This window comes from Cuculus canorus, chromosome 3 (genome assembly GCF_017976375.1).
Source record: "Cuculus canorus isolate bCucCan1 chromosome 3, bCucCan1.pri, whole genome shotgun sequence".
Lineage (NCBI taxonomy): Eukaryota > Metazoa > Chordata > Aves > Cuculiformes > Cuculidae > Cuculus > Cuculus canorus.
The window spans coordinates 80,192,480-80,215,140 of record NC_071403.1 but is presented as its reverse complement, the minus strand read 5'-3'; the positions used below and the strand labels follow the sequence as shown (position 1 = coordinate 80,215,140).

The 22,661-nt window shown below is 41.0% G+C and overlaps 1 protein-coding gene across 2 annotated transcripts; it reads left to right on the top strand.

Annotated features, from left to right (window-relative positions):
• Window positions 1-900: 900 nt before the first annotated feature.
• FERMT1 (FERM domain containing kindlin 1) lies at window positions 901-22,383 on the top strand. 2 transcript variants are annotated; one of them, XM_009556483.2, is made up of 15 exons: window positions 901-1,012; window positions 4,664-4,836; window positions 6,093-6,326; window positions 7,813-7,959; window positions 8,537-8,750; window positions 9,737-9,839; window positions 11,417-11,524; window positions 12,420-12,551; window positions 12,698-12,747; window positions 15,282-15,406; window positions 16,702-16,808; window positions 17,392-17,613; window positions 18,262-18,386; window positions 20,363-20,504; window positions 21,769-22,383. In XM_009556483.2, exons 2-15 carry the CDS (start codon window positions 4,686-4,688, stop codon window positions 21,940-21,942), a joined length of 2,034 nt encoding a protein of 677 aa, XP_009554778.2. In that variant the 5' UTR covers window positions 901-1,012; window positions 4,664-4,685; the 3' UTR covers window positions 21,943-22,383. The 2 variants fall into 2 exon arrangements, with proteins under 2 accessions (XP_009554778.2, XP_053918975.1); XM_054063000.1 differs by having other exon boundaries at window positions 988-1,012; window positions 4,664-4,757; window positions 21,769-22,382.
• Window positions 22,384-22,661: the final 278 nt, after the last annotated feature.

The following is a 22,661-nucleotide window of genomic DNA, read 5'->3' as shown; positions in this document are numbered from 1 at the left end:
GCCAAATTCACACCCTGTGTCTGAGTGCACTGTCCACACGCTTCTGGAATATTGTCAGGCTTCGTGCCTTGGGTCCTATCATTTGTTACCAGAGAGAAGAGATCAGCGCCTGCTCCCCCTCCTTCCCTTGGGAGGAAGCTGAAGACAATGATAATGTCTCCCCATAGTCTCCTCTTCTCCAGGCTGAACAGACCAAGGGACTTCAGCTGCTTCTTCTGTGACTTCCCCTCTAGACCCTTCACCACCTTTATGCCTTCTCCGGACACTCTCCAGTAGCTCTAGATCCTTTTTATACTGCAGCGCCCAAAACTGCACACAGCACTCGAGGCGGGGCCGCACCAGTGCGGAGTAGAGCGGGACAATCCCCTCCCTCAACTGACCGGCTGGCAATGCCGTGCTTGATGCACCCCAGGACACGGTTGGCTCTCTTGGCTACCAGGGCACACTGTTAGCTCACGTTCAACTCGCCCTCAGCCAGAACCCCCAGATCCCTTTCTGCAGGGCTGTTTTCCAGCCTCTCTCTCCCCGGTCTGTATGTGTACCCAGGGCTGCCGCGTCCCAGATGCAAAATCCGACGCTTGCCCTTGTTGTAAATTTGACGTTTCGTTCTTACCCTAAAGTCAAATATTAACTTTTAATTCGTATTGCTTGTATCTTTGCACCGGCTTTCACTTCCTGAAAGGGAGATAGGGAAGTATTTTAGATACGACTTGTCTGCTCCTTGTTCCTCACCAGCCACCTCCAACAGAAAAGGCTTTTCCACAACGCTGCCTTTCCCCGGCAGCAGCCTCCCCCCCAGCCTCCCCAGCAGCCCCACCCGCCCCAGCAGCAGCCCCGGGGGCGCTGCCTTCGCCCCGCCCGCCGCAGCGGGGAGGAGGGGAAGGAGGGCTGGGGCAGCAGGGCAGGGCAGGGCAGGGTGTCGGCTCCTCCCCTTCCCTTTGCCTTTCAGGCGACAGGCGGAGGCGAAGGGAGCGGCAGGCGAGGGACACGGCGCTGCCACCGGAGCCCGCAAGTGAGTGAGCGCTGGGGCGGGGGCTGCCGAGTGCCCCGCCGCGCTGCTGCTGCAGGAGGCAGGCGGGGAAATCCCCTCGGGGCTTAAATTTATTTGGGTTTTTTTTTTTCCCTTTTTTTAATCCTTTTCGAGCGGTTGCGATGGGCCGGTCCCCCCTCCGGCGCTGCCCGCAGCAGGTGCCTCCGGAGGGATGCTGGGGAAGCGTAGAGATGAGCGCTCGTACCTTTATTTCTGCGTTTCTCCTCCCTTTACCCTCTAGTAGATCTTTCCCCGCTCTGGTGCTTCACATCCTTCCGTATTTCCACGCGAAGTTTCAAGTTCCGGGCTGTAAAACTTGCGGGCTGCTCGATCCGTAGGGCGATTGCTGCTTTTTCATCGCAGCCTTGGCTCGAGACGCTGTAGAAACAGTGACGGGAGCCAGCAGGAGCCTGGGGGCATATTCCTGGGCTGTTTGATCTCCCTGTGCCAGGCCAGCCAGCTGCAGCCCCCGGGAACTGGGGTGCGTTCCCGGAGCAGATCCAGGCTTGACCTGAAGGTTTGGAGACCTGGAGCCTTTTCCCCTGGCAGTTCTGCTTTTCATACACGGCTCTTAATTGCCCTTTTCTTTTTCGACACTAGTCTTTGTGCTGCGCGCTCTGATAGATCAACTTGTGTTTGTGTCATCTCATCATCAAACTAAAACCTCCTGCTTTGAAGAGGAAGTAGAGAAGAGAGAAGCTTTAGGGGGTGATGGAGTGCCAGGATTCACTGCGCTGAGGCCATCATTTTCCAAGCCCTGTCAGCCAGCAGGATGAGTGAAAGAGCTTCACCCACCCCTAGGGCTGCTCCTTTTCATCTGTGGCAGCACAAGCATTTGCATACTGGATCAGGCTGGGAAGCTAAACGAAATTTAAAAAGGGAAAACAAAAAATCCAGATCAGCTCCTAAATGTCTTTCCTGGCAGAAGAGAGGAGATGAGGCTGTCTCTTTTCATCAATACTGGCTCATAGTGTACAGTCTGTAACGATAGTGGCTTATAGTGGTCTGGAGCATGGGCACAAACACAGTTCCTCTGCCAAATTTGATACCCGTGCTCCTGAGATGAAATCACATAGTTCCCAAGCTTAGGCCACCTGTAGACTTATTTATTTGTTATGCTGTTATTGCTGCTTAGGAGAATGACTAGTGGCATTTTGACTTTTCTAAAGCCAGGATTTTTGTTTTGCTATGAATACAGTGTAACAATAACAATTGTTCTCTACACCGTGTACTGCCCTTGTGCTGAAAGCCTCATCTGTCTGAGACCACCTCAGAAGCTGTCTCTTGGGCACAGTTTCTTCAAGAGACACACAGCCCTTCCCCTCCACCAGGTGCCCACTGGTGTGGTACGCAGCAGCACCAATTCAGAATCCCAGCTTTATCCCAGAGGCAGGAAAGCCATAGTGTTTTCCGGCGTCCAACACAATACCTTTATTTACCAAGGCAAACCAAACAAACTTCTTGGATAAGTATCAACCCTTGTCAGTTTAATAACTGTTTGGTGAAAAGGTGTAGGCTGGCACATCCAAGAACATAATTAATAATAGCATTTGTTCCTTGGCGTAAATTGTCCCCTTGGCGTCATATGATTATGAAGTTGCAGTTTACTGAGTTAGGGCTGTCTGTCAGTCACCGTGATTTTACAATTTCGGGGCAGCCCCCCAGCACTGCTCTAGTGAAACTTCTTGGGTAAGGTGATTTTTCCCCTGAAACAGTGGGTTTGATCTGGGCAGACTGTTTTGTTTATATCGTCATTCATTTAGGGGAGGATCAATCTAATCTTGAACAGATACACTTTCATTGCCTTTACCTTTGGAATCACTTTTCCTTATTAGTAGAATTTGGCATTAACACCATATTTCTATTATCTCACTGATATCAAAATCTAAATCAGTAGTGTTGGCAGCTGGCAGTGCCTAGGCCCAACAATTCAAGGAACCAAATATAGAACATCAGTATCCTGGCAAACGATTTTAAAAAGATTTCACTGAAATGGTTAGATGATTTTGCTTTATGTTGTACTACGTAACGCAAATACTGAATGATACATAATTTAACAAAATATGAAAAATTTTCCTGTTGAAATTCTTAAGACTTTAAGAAACATGAAGAACACCTGATAGCCCAGCGAAGATTAAGCTGTAACAGGCTGTGTGTTGAGTTGTAAGAGCCTCCTTGCACCTCTGGAAGGGGACCTGAGAATGAACATTGAATTGGGCTTTGCCCTGGACTAGAAACTTTTGGTACTAAAACCCTCTTTTATTATCTAATAGGTAGCATAAAGCTTTGTTATAATAAATTGAGTAAACAGGTGAACTTAAATTTTCACTGTGTTTCTAGGCATGCTATATTTAAACTTTAGCTTAATTTTATATTAGTGTAACCTAAGCTAGTCTGATCTTGTCCTGCAGTCAGTCCTAAAAAAAGTCATTCCTTCTCTCACTCCTCACCTGTGGCAACTGTCCTGAATTTTTTCTAGGTTTAACCTAACTTTTAGGCTAAAGATTTTTGATTACTAAATACTTCTTTTTAAAAAGATCTACAAAAGTCTTGTTAACATCATGACATCCCCTCTAGCCTTCATAAACAACTCCTGGTTATTTTTTATGTTAGAAGCAGTCTGTGTACAGCACCTTTAACAGTCTCTGTGGCCTGGTTCCCAGGTATTGCTGAAAGTCTGCAATAAATGAAAGTTATCCACTTTACTGCCTAATCTTCAACTGCAAAGACTTGTTTCTCAGTGTTCAGTTTGAGAGGACACTGAGTGCTAATCTGCTATTTTCTCTCACTGGTTAAATATGACAAATCCTTCCTGCAGCATCAGTCACCTCATACCTGCAAGCTCTTTCTACAGTAATTAGCAGAACTCTACTGATGACAACCAAAGCTTCTACTTTGAGCATCTTCTCTAGTTTGGCTTGGCATGATGACTGTTACCTGTCCTGGCAGGAGCCTGGTGGGTTCTCAGACACTTCACTCTGCTGAGACAGGATACAGCCCACATCTCTATGCAAGCAGACTGTCAACAGATACTGCAGTTATGTGTCTGGGTATTGCTGGCAGAGAGCCACTAGAGTTATTTTTCTGCCCCCACATCTACCCAAATAGGTAAAACTACTCTCTGGTTTTTGGTCCCCTGGCACCAAGCTGGCAGAACTCATCTGCTTTTTGCTACAAGTGTAAACTCTCATATGCAGTGAAAATTACAGCTGTAAGTGGGCAAGTCAAAAAAAAATCCATTGTTCACTGGGTAGGTGCCAAAACAGAGCCCACCTGCAACTGCAGGCTTTGTGGTGTCCAAACAGGCAGATTAGTGTTGTATAGCAGGTAAACTGGGTAAACTAGGTAAAACTGGGCTACCACTACCCAACTGGAGACACTTGAGTTGGGGGGGACAAGATGGGACATGGTGGAATCAGAATAAACCCAAAAAATTTCATGTGCCTTTCTTGCAAAAGTAATTACCAGAGCAGAGTCTAGTTCAGAGGTAACCAGATAACACATATGAAGTTCCAGCCAAGGCCACTGCAAAGTCTTGGCAGTATGGAGGTATTTTGAGACTGTGGAGAGAGACCTTTTTTTGAGGGTATGGAGGAAAAATATCCTTTTTGCTTGTTTGTTTTGTTTTTGCAGAGCTTACATAGACCTTTCCAAAATGATTTCCTCAAATGAATATGGGTCTCACTCCTGGGAGCTCTTGGTGACAGTTGATCATCAGCATGAAGAGGTACAAAAGGAATTTTTACTGCAGGTGACAGGGGACCTTCATATTGGAGGACTGATGCTGAAATTAGTAGAACAAATCAGTGAGTAAAGACCTGTTTAATTTACATGGTGTTATTAAAATAATACACGCAGCTTTCCCTCTACAAACAGATATGCTCCTGTGCATTTTGAAATGGTACTGTCTCATTTACTTCTCTGTAATGGTACACTGAGCAAGCAAGAGCTGCAGACTCAGGGGTTTTATGTGGCCAGAGCCCCGTTAACAGTAATTATAACTAATATTCAACTAGTGCAAAAAGCTTCCTATATTAAATAATATTTAAAGCAAGTCTGTAACTAAGTGTTTGTGTCAGCAGCTGTCTTGAGACACAATTTTTTACCAAGAAAATAGGATAGGGCTCTGCCGTGCTCTAGACAGGCTGAAGATTAGCCTTTGCCTGGTGAAGAGGAACAAGAAATGATGCAGAAAACGGAAACAACTTGACAAAGATAACACAGAAACTTCACTTGCTACTACATATCACTGGCATCTGGGAAGTTATCTTGACATTTCCCATGGAACTGAGAGCAGCAATACATTATGTCTTTCCTTGTGCATGTGATTTTCATGCTGATCTAGTCAAGACAACTCTCAGGCCAGGATAACTTACTGCTTAAGAGTAATCAGACAAAAGCCACTGTTCTTCCCTTCCAAAATTCTTAATATAAGTTATGAACAAAGTCTTCAATCCGTTCTTGATTCAGCAAGCTTTACTTTTTCTGCATGTCTTCAAAGTGCACAAACATTTTTTACTTGAGCAAAACACAGGAAAATCCATATTAGTGAAACAAGACAGGCATCTCTTGACAAGCCTGTCTTCCCAGAGAAGTTTTTGTCCCTTGTTTTTGACCACTGTAGAGATGAGCTGTTCAGTGGTGTTTCCCAGAAGATTCTGGAAGAACTTGTGTGCATGTGGATGCTCACAAGGTTTTGTTGGAGGACTTTCAGCTTGCACTAAGTTGTGAAGTAGGTATCCTTGTTATTGGTCCATATCCTAGCACAATCTAGGCAGCATTGGACCACATATAGCACCAGCTTCAGGAAATGCACTTTCCCTGTGCATATCTGCAAGATTAAGGCAGTGCCACAGTCAGCAACCAGGTTAAGTCTTCAGGGAAAACAAAGTTAGTTCCCCGTGACTGCCGCAAGAATTCAGCAAACAGGGTGTAAGTCTCGGGAACTGTAGTTCCTACTTTAATGTAAATAATTATTCATGTTTGCAGACCACTGTTTCCAAACCATGTTTTTAGTATATTTTCTCGATAGTTTATTAATAACCATGTTGTATTTTCCTAGAAATATCACAAGATTGGTCAGACTATGCTTTTTGGTGGGAGCAAAAAAAGTGTTGGCTTCTGAAAACCCACTGGACACTCGACAAATGTGGGGTGCAGGCAGATGCTAAGCTGTTCTTTACTACTCAGCACAAAATGCTGCGGCTTCGCTTGCCAAACATGAAGACTGTGAAACTGAAAGTCAGCTTCTCTTCTGTGGTTTTCAGAGCTGTCAGCGACATCTGCAAAATTCTCAGTAAGTAAAGATAAATCCCCTCTGGCAGCCAGGTTGGAGCATTTTATTAAGTAACTTTGTTTTGAAGTCCTTACTGGTAAAACTGTTTAGCTCAAGGAGAAATCTGATTGAGTTGACCCAAGTTCAAATGTCAGATTTTTTGGGTTTTAGTATCCCATGCATGTCAATGGTTCTCAGTCTTTGTGATAACTGATGCAAACAGTGTCAGAAATGTGTCCCATGAGCTGCAGGAGCACTGCAGATAGTAAAGTCTCGTTGATGGTTTTGTTGGATCCTTGTCCTCCTTGAGCAGAACTCAGTCCTGCTTAGTCTATGCCATTGAGTAGGAGCTTCACCTTATCAATCTCCTAGACCAGCTTTCGCCATAGGCACTGTTTACTGGCGTCAACTAACTTATTGCCTATTTTCACTAGCATTAATGATATTCAGCTTGGCCTATCGGTTATGTGTATTTACTTCAGAAGAGGCATGTTTGAAACTTTCAAAGCTTTTATATGCACACAGCTCCTCAGGGCAGTGCATATCCAACTACCTCATGAATGTGTTGCAGCACCGAGTCCCTGTGTTTCTGCTCTTTTGAGTAATGGAGCACTTCCAAGCAGAGATGAGGTCTTGGAGCATGCCAGACCTATATGCCTGTGATTGAGTCTGCAAACGATCTTCAGAATCCCTTAGTTTTAGGGATTCTTTAATTTAGGTCTTCAAAGCTTAGACCAATAACATTCATCCTAAGGAACTGGCAACCTCATACAGACCACAATGTAGCTTTCAATTTCATCTTCTAGCATTGGTTTGTGAAGTGGACAGTATGTCTTTATTATGTTTAACAGCTCTGATAAAATGATGCCATAATTGTACAACTGACATTTGGCCAAATTAAATATTTCCACCCACATTTTTCTTCCAGATGGAGTCAATACAGGAACCTTGTAACTTTTTTCATAAGTGAATACTGTCAAAAATGTCTGCTTACCACAGAATAAAAGCGTTTTTCAGGAACCAAGTGTCAGGTTTGCAACTGACCATACAAGTCTGAATCAGTAGTGCATTAGGGAATAGTCTATAGCTGAGACAGAATCTTGTAGGTGAAATATAAAATTCTTAAGTGAATAATAGAAGCCATGAACTTCAAATACAGTGGTTCCATTTGTGTTCTTGCTTATTCATAAGTCAGTCTTTTTATCAAGGTTATTATGCTCAAATGGGATTGCAGACCCATTAGGGAGAAAGTTGTTCTCTGGTGTTCTAAAATGCAGTTATGCTTGCTACAAAAGCAGGCTTAAATCCTGTCAAAACTCTTTCTCACAGCCTGAAGTCTTTTGCTGTGTTACTGCATTTTCCACCGCTACTGCTTTCAACCTGCTAAAAATAAAATTGCAATATAGAGCTTCCCCAAATGCTATTACCAACCATGAGCTTTTTTTGGATGTAAGCTGCTAAGTTTCAAATGTTTCGTCTTGCTTCACTTCCCAAATTGCCATTGTAGATATTAGACGGTCAGAAGAACTCTCTTTGATGAAGCAATCGGAAGGTACACTCAAAAAGAAAAAGAAAAAAGACAAGAACAGCAAAGAACCAGCTACAGAAGATATTTTAAACCTATGCAACTCTCCAGTGAGTTCTGGATTATCAGGTAATAAAAAAACCAATAAAATTTTGTTCTTCTGACTGAAAGTCAAAAAGAGGAAGAAATCCTTCACTACACAATTAAAACCAGGGAGAGCAGTTTAATGTGGGATGGTAGTCAGAGTGACACAGTTGGCCTGAAATTAGAGGCTTCAAGAAGTTGCTGGAGTCTCCAGTATATCAATAGTTTTCTGTTGTTTTTCAAATGTTTTTGTTTCCATTGACATGAGAAAGGCTGTACCAGAAAACAAGCAATCAGCTGTGGCCCTACATACAGAATGTGCTGTGGCTCTTTAAAAGTGTGAAACCACTCTTAAAATGTGCAGCAATTTTGCCAGCCTTAAAGGAAAAGCAGAAATGAAGGCTTGAAAATGTGTGTTTCCTGTCTCCAACACAACTGAGATATCTCACAGAACAAGGAAGGGCACTTCTGTCCCTGAGGTCACTTCCCCTATGAAAGGACAAGGCCTGCTGTAAACAGCAGAGATATGAGACTGTCTTGAAAGAAAAGGGTTAGTCTTTTATGATGGAAAGTGGTGGAGGCAGTTTTCCCTGGAATAATACATTACTCTTTTAACTTGCAGGAAGTCCAGGATTATATAGTAAAACCATGACACCCACATACGATCCCATCAGTGGGACACCAGCTTCTTCTACAATTACTTGGTTCAGTGACAGTCCCTTGACTGAGCAGAACTGCAGCATCCTTGCCTTCAGTCATCCCAACTGTTCTCCAGAAACGCTAGCAGAGATGTACCAGCCTCGGACTTTAGCTGACAAAGCCAAACTCAATGCAGGGTAAGATGCCTCTTTTTGAGATCTCCCAGCTTAACATGGGTAGCATTAATCCATCTTTTTCAGTATAAAGCAGAATTTGAAAACAACCCCCTGATATATGGCTATATCGATAGTTAAAAACATGCTTTGATCTAGATTTTCTTTCAGAAATACTTAACTCTTTTTGGTCTTTTTTCCTTATCAACATTCTTGGTTAGGCATTCTGTTTTAAAGTGATGAATGGTGTAATTGTGCGGGCTCTGAACTAAATTCTGTTGTTAGATGAAGGCAAATCCAGTTTAGCACTGTGGGCACAACTAAGGGACAGTTCAGACTGCAAACTCTAAAGGCTTTAAATGGACAGTCGAAATACAGACATGGATAAATCCAGTAAAGCTCTAAGGCATTACAAAGAGGTGACTTACTGAATTATGCACAAGCAAACATTGCTTATTGTACACCACAGAAGAATACAGAGCACTGGGGCGTTCAGTGGTTCATGCAATTGAGAGCATTGTCTCTGTAGCATTCAAATATGGATTGCCGTTTTTAGATCTGTGAGCATTTAACAGTGACTTTGATGTTTTCATTGGATGTCACTGGAGAACAGAAGTAGCTAGAACTATAAAACAGCAAATACAGAAATGAAAAGCGGGCGTTCTAAATATTACAGGCAGACTTTTGCCATGGTCTAAATGAACCTCCCATTTCTGGAGATCTTACTGGCACAGGTCACCGCACAACTAGTTACTGCTCAGTTTCTGTATCTACTCTTCATGTTTTGGATAGTGCTGGAGAAAACCAGGAAAATTGTAGCTACTGAGTTTATACAATGGAAGTTGGAAATCCATATGAACGTTCCACCTTCTTGAGTTACGTAAATTTTCCCCAGAGTTGTGTGAATTAGAGCCGTTTGTTTCCACTTTCATTTTACAAGTATGTTATAGTTCTGCAGGTGTGATAGTTTTTCCTGTACAGATGAAACTGTGGGTTGTTTTCTTCTGCAGTTGGCTAGATTCATCTCGATCACTTATGGAACAAGGCATTCTGGAGGACGATCAACTTCTTTTACGCTTTAAATATTACACTTTCTTTGATTTGAATCCAAAAGTAAGAGCTTTGTTTTTATTGCTATTCATTGTTTCTCTACTTTCATGTCAAAGAGCCATAGCACAAGGATACTGAATTTTAGCTAAGGTTTGTCACGGGCCCTTCAGAGATCAAATTCTACTTCTTCCCCTCAAAGGCTGCACTTTTCCCCTCTGGACACTGTTCCTCATCTGAAATAAGATCTTAAGTATAAACATGAGATCTGAAGAACACCAGAAACAGTATCCCTATTTCCAAAGGGGCCGGTTTACTTTCTGCCTCTTTTTTAACAAGAAAAATTAAAGGAAAACTAAACCAACAGTATCCTAAATGATGTAAAGCTATAAGTCCTGTTCTTGATAATGGACTTTAAAATAAGTTATGTTCCACTGCCCTTCACTGTATACTCAGATTTTCTGGGCTGAAGCCCTCAGAAGCCCTCAGGAACTTAAATCACATTTGTTTCAACGTAACTGGGTCAATAAATACCTCTGGAAACTTCAGTGAAAATGCTTAAGTCCCACCTGAAAACAAGACTTCATCTTCAAAAATTACTTAAGTGTTTTTCTCTAGTTGCCTCTCAATTGCCTTTATTTCCACTAAAAGTCAGTCATTGTGGTTGTGTTAAGCCAGTGTTTTTAAGGCTTTGGTGATACTTTTTGTGAAATTAAAGCATGATCATTGACCAGTGTAAATCAAAAAGTTCAAATGTTAATTTTAGAGGATTTGGCCTTCACACTTATTTTCTGTAAATTCTGTAAAACCCCTTCATTTCAGGCATCTCAAATAAAAAGAAGAGCACTATCTTCTTCAGGTGGCATGTTTTAGGGTGAAATGCCATCCCCACTAACATTCAAGTACATGTTTCAACATCAGCAGCCCAAACATTTCCTTTCTTTGCAAGCCATGGAGCCATAGGACGAAATTACCCCAAACCAGCTTCAGGCAACTTAACAGCTCACCACTTCTGGGAGAGGTCACGCTCCAAGGCTTACCCTCCCATCACTTACCTTTCACCAGCTCTGAGGCTTGGATATTTCTGTGAGTCACTTCAGCTTATTAACCAAGTAAATAATAAGAAACAATCACTATCCAGAAAACGGACAGTGAATTAACACAGTTCACAGCAGGATATGACAAATGTCAAGCCAGTGCAAAGATAGAGTGAGAACCGAAAGAGCCAAGAGCAGAAGAGGGTAAGAGAAGAATAAAGAGTTTCTGGCTTTTGGCAGTAGCAAGCTGTTGAATTTCAAATTCATATCAGGCGTGTCGTGTTATTTTCACTCTCACAGTATGGTTTCACATTTCAGTTAAGCCAGTACGAGGCACAATAACACAAAAGGGGATGTATTAACCTCCCCTTCTGCTTCAGCCAGGGACTCCTGATTAGTTTTCTGTTGGATCAGCAAGCCACCGTGACCCTACACACAGTCACCCAAGGTAGTACAGGAGAAGGATGGGAAAAAACAGCAGGGCAGAGATGGGAGGAGGAAGGAAGTAACCTCTATGCCTTCAGGCATAAAGGTCAGCTACAGCTGACGCTGGGTCTTTGTCTTGATGGTCATTAATAACCAATGTTGTTCTTTTTTTTGCTACAGTATGATGCAGTGCGAATAAACCAAATATATGAACAAGCCCGTTGGGCCATCCTGTTAGAAGAAATTGACTGCACAGAGGAAGAAATGCTGATCTTCGCTGCATTACAGGCATGTACTTGACCCAAGTTGCAAAACCTGTTTCCTCAAGAGGCAGGTACAAGCCAGGACAAGACTAGGATAGAACCCAGGCCAACAGCTCTGCTTGGATTGGGGGTCTGCTATTTGAGGGAGAAACAATAAGCAGCATCCATCAACCAAACCAACTAAATCCAGTAGCAGCACACCATTATTCAAACTGACACATACAATTATGGAACCATTTACTAACATTATCTAAAACAAACCATTCCCAGGATGTAACTTTGATACCAGCCTATTCTAAAAGGGATTATTACAACGTGTTTCTTCCCATACCAGCTACCACTCTTTCACATCTTCTTCCTGGCCATTTCTCTAAGACATAAATGCATACGTTCACAACAGACCAAAAAAAGCTATAGCCCAATGTGAAGACAGGGATGCTATGGAGTGCTTAGAAATGTAACACGACCTAGTGTGGCTTAGTCCCTGGCTGCAGGTTATAAGGCACAAATGTTTGTTTATTAATAATAAATTTCTTCCTTTAAAATGTAAACAGAGCTGCCAAAAATTCACGGTCTGCCACTGCGGAAAACCACAGAACCTTACTGCCAAGTTTCTACCTGGTATGGACAGTACAGTACTAGGGAAGGAAATGCTAGCACTGAGGCAGTGTCACAGAGCAGGGACGATTAGAGAGTGAAGGAATACAAACACTGGCAACAGGAAGCTACTTTCAGCAATTGCACTGGAGATCCTACTGGACTTACCTGTTTCCTTGTGAAAAAAAAAAAGCATAGTTCTGTGCTGCAGAACTTTACATACCTGTCCAAGACCCAGAAGACCAAATGGCGTATTTTCATATGCTGTGCTCATGTGTTGCTAATTGGTATGTTGACTATTCAACGTTGATGTTTTATTTTAGTATCAAGTAAGCAAGTTATCACTGTCATCAGAGGCACAAGATTTCACCTGTGAATCGGAAGCAGATGAAGTAGAAGCTGCGCTTTCTAATCTGGAAGTAACATTGGAAGGTGGAAATTCAAATAACATTTTGGTATGCTCTTTTGGATCCCAGAATTTCCTTCACTGTGTCAAATGCATTGAATCTGATGAGCCTACCCAGTTCCTGATTTTATGATAGAATTAACAGACAATTGCAAAGTGCATTGTACTAAAATTATTCCTAATTATTCCTGATAGGAGGACATCACAGACATCCCGAAACTTGCTGATAATCTCAGGCTAGTTAGGTGAGTTATTAAAACTAATAATAAAATATACCAAACAAAAAGATTAACCATACAAAAGCTCTCCTGAGTTTTTCTTTCTAACCTAACAGTCAATCCTATGGTTATAAATTAACAAATACACCAATAGGTCTAATTAGCCTAATATCATTCTCTTCAAACCTTTCTCTTCCTGCTTCTGAGCAATCTTTCTTGCTCTTGGGGTACTAGGGTAGCTGTATATCTGCTTATAAAAGACCAGGCGTTTTTATTTCCTAGTGCTCCTCGATCATCATCTCTAAACAAAAGAATCTACAATTTTGCTTTCAATCACATTTTACTAGGTTTTGCCAATGAAAAACTAGAAAAAACTTTCAGCTGTCCTTGAGAAGAACTTATGAAAGCAACCTTGGGGATTTATTTGGTTTTTTTTAAACAAAAGAAATTAACAAATTACCCCTTTTGAACCAAACATAGAATCTGTTTTTTTCTACTATCATAGAACCATTAAGATTAGAGAAGACCTCTAAGATCATCCAGTCCAACCATCAAATATCAAAATGACTTTCTGTGACCCCACTGTAATAATCTTCATTTATGGGTTATTTAAAGGACTGTTGTGACCTCAAATCTGTAATGCCTTTTATCACAGAACAGTCTTTGTGTTTTAGAAAGATAAAGATTTCTATTGCACAAATATTTATCAGATTTATTCTGTTGATAAATCATATTTGTAGTCTGTGAACTGAAAAGTTCATCTGAACATTTAACTGCTGTTAACTGTTAAGAATTGTTAATTATTCATTTCCAATTAGGAATTTTATTTGGCATTAAAATTACTAAGGTGGCTTAAGATGAAAGGGAATTGAAGGCTTTTAAGTTATGTCAGTTACTCGCCTCTAACAATGGATTATTTATTTTTTTTTCCCAGCAGTAGAGCAGTTTCCTTTTAAAAGCATTCAGAGTTTATCTTTCATCATGAAAAATTTCCTCTATAGATGATAAATCACTTACTAAACCTAAGACATTGTAGAAACTGGGTAAGGTGTAAAACATTTTTTTAAAGGAACATTTTGTTACTGTAATTATTTGCTTAACTGTAAACCTAACTGCAAAGCTTTACATGTCATACTGCTGACTCTATTCATGTAGTGAACTTCTATTCACATTTATTCATGGTATGCGTCATATTAGCATACTAGTAAACACCACCTCCACGTGGATGATAATAAAGTGGAGAATTACAATATTTTAAAAAAAAACACCTTTATAAAAAGTTTTCAGTGACTTGTGGAGTATATAAAAATATTTTTTTTTAGTCTAAAAAGATTTACAGTCTCTTATTTTTGAAGATTTTTTTTTTGTCCCTGTATTGGAAAATTAGAAGCCAAAACATTTGGCAGTTTTAAAAATCCAAATTATTTCTTTTAATTTAAACATTAAAATCTCCATTTTCTATAAAGGATTCTAAGCTAGGATTTCTGAAAAGACTCTGGAGAAAGCAAGAGGGGGATAATAAATCAGTGGTTCACAGCTAGGTGTATAATCTTTGTACCATCATCTTAGATTAAAAGGAAATTAGGAAATAGCTGTGGGGGTGGGGGTGTTATTCTTTTTTAATCTAGCCACACTGATTACCTTTGTAGCCAGTTGTGAAGTATTTCTCTACAAAAGTAGTGCTAATACCTCTGGTTTTGTCTCCTGAAATATATTGAATGCCACATCCTTTGTCACTTTGTTAGGTTATTCTTAGTAGAATTAATTATGATCTTTTACTGAAGAGAGGTAGGGCTGGCACAACAGCCATGTTTGACCATTAGTATCTATCAGTTAATTCTCAATTCCAAAGCAGATATTTTTAAATATATTCCCTGAAAGAAATCAGTTTGCATTAACAAAGTATTGAAATTAAGTTAAATCGTTAAAACGGGGATTATATCCATCTGTCTACATGTGTGAGGAGCTGGAATAGCACTGCCCTAGTGGAAGAAGATGGCTTAAACCATTATCTTTTCTTGGAGGGCTACAGAACTTTGTTGTGTTAGATACTATTCAGGTAAAGCCAAAAAGATGGTCTCTGCTCCCTTACAATTTAGAAACTACAAGTTCTTTTCATGGGTGCACATCTTCCAGATAAGGAGCTATGAAAAACTGAAGCTAATTTTAGTCAGTGTGAACAAATTAGTGGATTACATTAATGTTACTGAATTCATGTAAAAAAAGAGAATTAGCTTTTCTTAGAAAGAAATGGCTTTGATTAGGAAGGGAAGGTGAAAAAAAAAATAAGAAAACCCACACAGAAGGGAAAGAAAAAAGCCTGAGAGAAATCATAGATGGAATTCAGCTAGAAGCTGAGGTAAAAACCACATCCATACGTGGCATAACTTGGGTGCCATGTTGGTTCCAGGCATTTGCCATCCCCTTCATTGACACAAGTATGAGTAACCCAACTGAGGCCATGTATGACCTCAGAGCAACTTGAGATCCACAGTATTATTTGTGACTTAGCAGTTTGTACATTTAAATATAAACAAATGTCATTTCTTTTTTTCTTTTAGGCCCAGGAAGCTGTCACTCAAAGCTATCAAGCCATATTGGTTTGTCTTCAAGGACACCTCAATATCATATTTTAAAAACCAGGAGTCTGCACAAGGAGAACCTATTGAGAAACTAAACCTGAAAGGTAGGAATTTTCTTTTCCTTTCTTTCCTTTCCATTGCATTTGTGAACTGAATAAATGAAGGAATTGCTGTAAAACTTAAGAAGGCAAGCACAGCAGCATTTAGTCTTGGAACTTCTTCAGTTACTGATCCTCCTAAGCAGGCAGACACATCTGCAGAAGAGGCCCACAAAAACAGGAGTCACTAGCTCAGCCCAAACCAACATTATCTAGACCTGGCTTGTAAAATGCCATGTACTGCTGATTTCACTTAAAGATGAGCCAGGGAGAGAATGTGATCTATGTGACTCTTCTGTTTCCAAATATTTTTACTCTACATTAAATGAGAGTACTTACCTCTGTCCTTGGCAAATGCATGCTGGTAGGGGAGGATTATGGATGTTGGACTGGACAGGAACGCCAACTTGCACCTATATACTGCTGCGCAGGGACAGCTCCAAGACCTTCTGTGGACCTTGCTGGGTTTGTGCATGGGGATTTTCATAGCTGCAACCAGCTTTAGGTACTTCTGGAGGAGAAACCTCAGGTGTACATGGCAGACGCCAGCACCATATATAGCCTCCATCTACATCTGCTCCTGCAGGGACATCATTTGTTCAGCATCAGGGAACCAGTGATGCCCAGGATTCATCCTAGAAGAAACCTTTGACATAAAAAGAAGATTGATCCCTGTGAACAAAGGCTCTGCATACCAACCTGCATATCCTCAGTAGGTCAGATAAATGCATGGAACTTCACGAGTAGCCCACAGCCTTGGTGTCCCTTGACACAAAGAGAAACTGTAGGCACCCTCTATTCCAGCTGAATCCAGGAGGCCTGTAACAGCACCATCAACACGAAATACCAGGTTCCCAGAGTTCTCTGGGCTCCCCGAATTGGCTAGCTCTGTTGTAGATGTCACCCATGTTCCATTGTCAGTACTAAGTTGCTTCGGAAAATATAGTCCAGACTTTCAAGGTGATTAGGCTAACATTTCCAAAAGTGCCTATTTCATCAGCTCCTCTCCATTAAGGGTTAAGCGTTTCCTAAGATCAGTCTGAGGTTTTGAGAGCACTTGGATCCTTTTTTCCACAGTGACTAACATGCTTTTTTAGCTCAAAGCATTCAACACCTTGGTAAGCCAGACCAGGCAGTGAACTAGAACAGAAAGGTAGAACAGGCCTAGGCTTAGAAAGTCTTGGCCCTTGATCTCAAAGAAAAACAACCTTTAAATATTGTTCTTTAGTATTACATAGTATTTAAAGTTAATGACATAGTGATTTAATACATCTATTCTTTCCTGATTCTCTGTGAACTAGGATGTGAAGCTGTACCAGATGTAAATGTTGCAGCGAAGAAGTTTGGAATCAAATTACTAATTCCTGTTGCTGATGGCATGAATGAAGTATATTTAAGATGCGAAAATGTGAGTAATAAGAGAAAGTTTGCATTCCAGATTTATTGGCAGATTGTCTGGAACACCCATTGTTTTGTTCTGTAATTTGTACAGAAAAATAAGGATGCTGGAGAGGGTTTATTATTGACGTGTTTAGTAAAAAGTTTTTTCAGGGGACTGTGGTTTCAGGTTGGTTCTGTTTGTTCTTTTTCCTTACCTAGAACTCTCCTCATTCAGGTGAGTGTCACCTAATGAAGACCTTACATTTGTTTTCAGTTTAAATTTGTTTAATTTGTACTGCAATATATGAACCCGAATTGTGTAAAATGCTCATTAGGTGGAAAATAGTCATGCAGTTAAATGTCCAAGAGAATCTATTCAAAAGTACTAGATTTCCTCGAAAATTTAAAACCTAACTGTTCAGCAAATGCAGTCTTGTAGGTGGAACTAGCCCAGTCAGGGGAGAAACAACAGTACTTTTGTAACTGTACATCCACACAAATTAAGCAGAATAACTCTGGAGTGTTTCTATCACACAGTGAAAGTTGCATGAGCAGTTGCAATCTTCATAAATAGTTTATCCAAAAATATCTAATAATTGTCTTTGTTGCAGGAGAATCAATATGCTCAATGGATGGCTGCTTGCATTTTAGCCTCAAAAGGCAAAACTATGGCCGATAGCTCTTACCATCCTGAGGTGCACAAGATCCTTTCATTTCTAAAGATGAAGAACTGGACCATGTCTCCCCAGACTGTCTCTGATCCAGAAAGCACAGACATGAAACCAGAATGCTTCATCTCACCACGTTATACCAAAAAATACAAGTCCAAGCAGGTATCCTGAGCGTGACTTGATGGTTGGGGATGGGTGGTTCCAATTGTTACTTGGGGTGAAGCTGGCCCAAAGCAGCATTTGGAATCCATACAGCAGAATCATCTTGCAACGCTCATATGTCCCTTTGATATTTAGCAAGAGGCCTCTTCCTTAAAATGAACACACAGACAGGTCTCTTGGTGCTTCTTCCAAGTAGTCCTACATCCACACTGCCTAAGTCATTAACACTGTCCCTGAAAGTCTCTTCAGAGTAAGAAAGGAAGTTTTTTAAGGATGGGAAGTTTCTGTCTGCATCTTAAATAACAGTGTCTGCCTGCCCTCTTGGCCTCAGTGCTTCTTCTTCCTCTCCACCTAATTCTTTGTCCGCTGCTTTTGCTGCAAAAGAATTCAGCCTACCCTCAGGACACAGTTTCCAGAGCTGTATGCTGGAGCTAGTGCAGCACAAACCTAGACACAGAGCTTCCTGCACTGTTCTGTACTTGTAATTCAGGGTCTGTCCCGAAGCACTCTCGGCAATACATTTGTATGAATGGTGACCACTAAGTGTGTGAATATGGCATCAGAGCTAATCATGCTTGATTTAGTGAAAGAAAGGGTATTTTTGTTCTCCAGTTAACTGAAATCTCTCTTTCTTCCTGCGTTTCCCAGTTGGTTGCTCGTATTCTGGAAGCCCACCAAAATGTATCCCAGATGACCCTAGTGGAAGCCAAGCTGCGTTTTATTCAAGCATGGCAGTCTCTCCCTGAATTTGGCTTATCCTACTACATCGTAAGGTAATCACACTCTTACAGTGATGGCCAAGCTGCTGTAACATGTTCACAGTCGGTGATTTGCAGAATGTTCTTTGACTCCCTGTTCTGGAAACACACTCTTTTCCCCCCTCCCCCTAGACTTCTTTAATTCTAGTAACTTGCATACTATTGTTTTTTTCTATAGCGGTAACAGTCAGGAGCTCCGTTCCTGCAGGAAGACTGTCCCTTACGTCTGCCTATATACAGACCTGTCAGGTTTTGCCTGAAGTAATTTATCACTAGGATTAAACCTTTATTGACATAAACTCACTAAAATGTAAAAAAATGCATGTCTTTTTGGTGCTCTCAGGTTTGCAATATATTTGTTCACTCCAGCTCCTGCTCATTGGATCGATGAGATTGTGTGATCAGACTTTTTTTTTTATTTTGGATCAGATTTTATGATAAAATGCTTTTTGCAGAGCATAATTTCTTTTAGCATTTCATTAAGGAAAGAGCAAACACAATCCCTGTTTTAGGTGAATCTGGAAGAGCAATCAGCACAAGAAAGGTCCTGTTGCATTCACAGCAGTTTCCCTGGACATTTACCTTGAAAAGACCTGCAGTCTTTTCTCGACAAACCACCAAAAAACTGAAAAGTACAGACACAACCATACTTGGAGGCACCCTCCTTAGTTTGTGCTTAACACGTCTTCCAGGTCCTCTTGGGAATCTATCTGTGGTATGAGTTGAACCAGCTGGGAACCATTCTCTCACATGGAGGCCAGCTGGCATAGAACAGCCCACATCTGTGCTGTTAAACTTTCTGACTTCCCAAACCCCGTAGCCTCATGTGAACTACTGGATCATGTTGGTCCTTGGATATTCCAGCTCTTGAGCTGTACCTGGAAGTCATTTGAGAGAGTGCGGTAGCCAGCACTTTGCCAGGGACTCTCCTAGCAGTGGAACGGAACACAAAAGTTCAGTGCCCAGGAATGTTTCCTGTCACTATTTAATCTACTAACATAGATAGAGATGTTTTGCCCTATCTGTCTGCACCAATTCTGTTGAATAAACAAACAAACTCAACACCTAAACTGTATTTTGTTGCGTGAGCAAAACACCTTGTGGTGTGTTTCTACAAACTCGTGGGCAGTATCTCAGCGGGAGCATTAAGTGAGGCACAAATTGTAGCCCGGGTCACGTTCTTTCCCTAAAGGCCGGCTTAATCTAAGGAGAGAGGGTTCAGAAACGGAATAAAAGAAATTGAACATATTACCAGCAGTTAGATGAGATTTCTTGTACCTTTCAGCAGAAAGGTAGAGAGGAAGGAAGTTTCTTTACCAGAGTAATCTTTTCCTAGTGATTTCAAACTCAGAAATTTCTGTCCCCTGAAAGTTTTGATACTTTTTATGTTATTTTTTATGTCTAATCAGAAGAAAGTTGAAACGTTAAAATAACTCAATCTTTTTTGTGATTATACTCATAAACATGCATATATTGCTAACAGAGTTGTCTCAATAAAGCAGTGTTGAAAGGAAGTCCTGCAGTTGCCACCTGCTGTCTAAACAATCTGAACTTGTGAATGCAGAGCAATATATTAAATATATTTTTATATGCTTGTATAATTTAGGTGAATATAACTAGAAGAACATGTTTCAACATTAGTGAAATGAAGCAAGGAAAAATTATTGTTGACACTTTTCCAGTAAAAATATAATCAAATTCATGCATTTTGGCAGAACAGTATTTTTTCACAGAAAACAATGGCTTGGAAAGGTATCAGTCAGATCTACCTGCCCGATTCTTTTACATCTTATACCATTGTTCACCAGCCTACATTTTTGCTTTATTACAAGTACTGATCTAAAGAAGGGTCCAAGCTCTTCTCAGTCCCAGCTTGCTGTAACTTTTCCCATGTTTTTTTCACTTTCAGAGGAAGGCAGGTGAAATGTTTCTCTAGACAGAAACCATAGCAAATCAGATCTGCTTAAAGGCTTGGTTACGTTTTTTTTCAGGTTTAAAGGCAGCAAGAAGGATGATTTGCTTGGGGTGTCCTATAACAGGCTGATACGAATAGACATAGCCACGGGAGATCCTATCACAACATGGAGGTTCTCCAACATGAAGCAGTGGAATGTGAACTGGGAAATACGCCAGGTAAACCTGTAACAGCTCTCTGCTCAGTCATTACATTTCAAACACTGGAGGATGCTTTCAAAAATATTTTTAAAACTTCAGAGTAGAAGATTATGAATGTGTTGTGACGTTATTAAATAAGCCATCTAAACTTTTTCTTAATGGAGCCTATAGTAAAAAGTCAGAAAGTGAAAGGTCTCCAGCTTCCTACAAAGCTTATTCTTTATAAGTTGCCCTTTATTTTGAAGGGATGAAATACAGAGGATCAGAAGTAAATTACAGCTCATTACGTTTACTGCTTTGTCAGTAAAAATCTCATTGTGGATCTCTGTATAGTCTAGCTCATGCATCATCCTCCACATTGTGGTGATCAGTCTCTAGTATAAGCTGAAAATACAGGAATATGGTTTGCTTTTCACATCCCAAACTGAGATTGTAAGGCTGGTGTGCAAGCTCCTCTGTGTCAGTACATGGTTGTAAGAAAGAAGCTCCGTTGTGTGGTTTACACCAGGGTGCTCCTGACCCTGATGAAGGCGGCCTCAGAGGGGCCGGTGTAGCACAGCAAGTCTTCTGGAGAGTTTGGCTTAGAAGGCTTGTAGCCGGCTCTGTAAATTGTAGATTTCTGGGGTGGAATAGCGTGACCTGCTGTAAATTCAAGCAGCCTGGAAAATGTTCCTGCTTATACAGTTTTCCGCATCTGTCTGTAGCAGCCAGGAGAGACCAGATACAATCCCTAATACCATCCTGCAGTATTCCCTGTGCCAAAGCCTGTAATGCAGGGTAAAACTGTTGGGTTTTCTTTAGATCCCTCCCAAAAAAGGACAGAATCCACAGTTAGCAATTAACCCCAGTTTGCTGGGGTTTAGAATTGGGAATCAAAACCTGGGCCCCAGAGTAGATTTAAGGTCAGCACATAAAAACGAACAGTATTAAACATTGCTGGTTAAGGGTACAAAGCATGAGGAATGCCATTCCCGCTCTTCTCGGTGTTCACTATATACACTACTAGAAAAATCTAGTTGAAAGCATGGTTTTGTTGCCGGGCTGAACAAGCAACAGGATTTTGACCACAAGGGGGCCCTGCCATAGCAGAAAATTCAGAAACAAGCAGCCAGACATTCAATATCCAGCAGACCCAGAAATCTTTACAGCTCCTGGTTAGCAGAAACAGATACTGTATTATCACAGTATCACAGTATCTGTGGTGCAGCTGTGCTCTCACTCATGCTCTTTTTTCCCAGATGCAGCTTATCCCTGTTCCTGATTTTGCCATTTTTTTCTTTAGGTTGCAATTGAATTTGATCAGAATGTATCTATCGCTTTCACGTGTCTGAGCGCAGACTGCAAAATCATCCATGAATATATTGGGGGCTACATCTTCTTGTCAACCCGCTCCAAAGACCAGAATGAAACACTGGATGAAGATCTGTTCCATAAATTAACTGGAGGTCAGGAATGAGGTGAAGTAAACTCTTCCCTCTGCCTGCTTCTCCCCCACAGCTAAGAGGATCAGAGATCAAACAAAAATGCCTCTGACTGTTAATTGCTGGCTAATAAATATGTTGTACATGTCAGTCCATCTTGTAATACAACTGGACTATTCTCAGGTTTTGTTAAATAATGAAACCAAAGTCACTGGACGCGGTATGGTAACTTGATCATCAACACTGGAAAAATTAAATTGTCTTTGTTTCCCTTTTGTACAGCTAGAGGTTTTTAAATAAACAGTAGCTATGAAATAGGCATTTTTTAATCCAATATTTTTAATTGCAACAATCCGCTTAAGCACCCACAAGTATTTTAAGGATATTGTACAGCAAATTTTCTTCTCTGTTACAGCTGTGCAACTCCCACTGCTGAAGTGGCCATTGTTTAAAAGGCAGCATTTAACAGCACTGAAGCTGAATAAATACATATTTTAAAGCTACATTACTTGTCTAACACTTGCACTGGGAACAGAAAACATTCCATCAGTGTTTCAGAGTCCTGCAGACTGAGCTATCACAACCCAAGTAGTGATTACACAGTTGCTCAAAAATGTAGCACCCGTGACTACCTTCATCCACTGAAGTGGTTCCCTTAAAGCCAGAGGAGCTACCAGGCACCTAAAACGGAGCATTTATCTTGGCAAAACTGCATTCAAAACATTGCTCTTTTGAGGAACTTTGTTAATTTCCA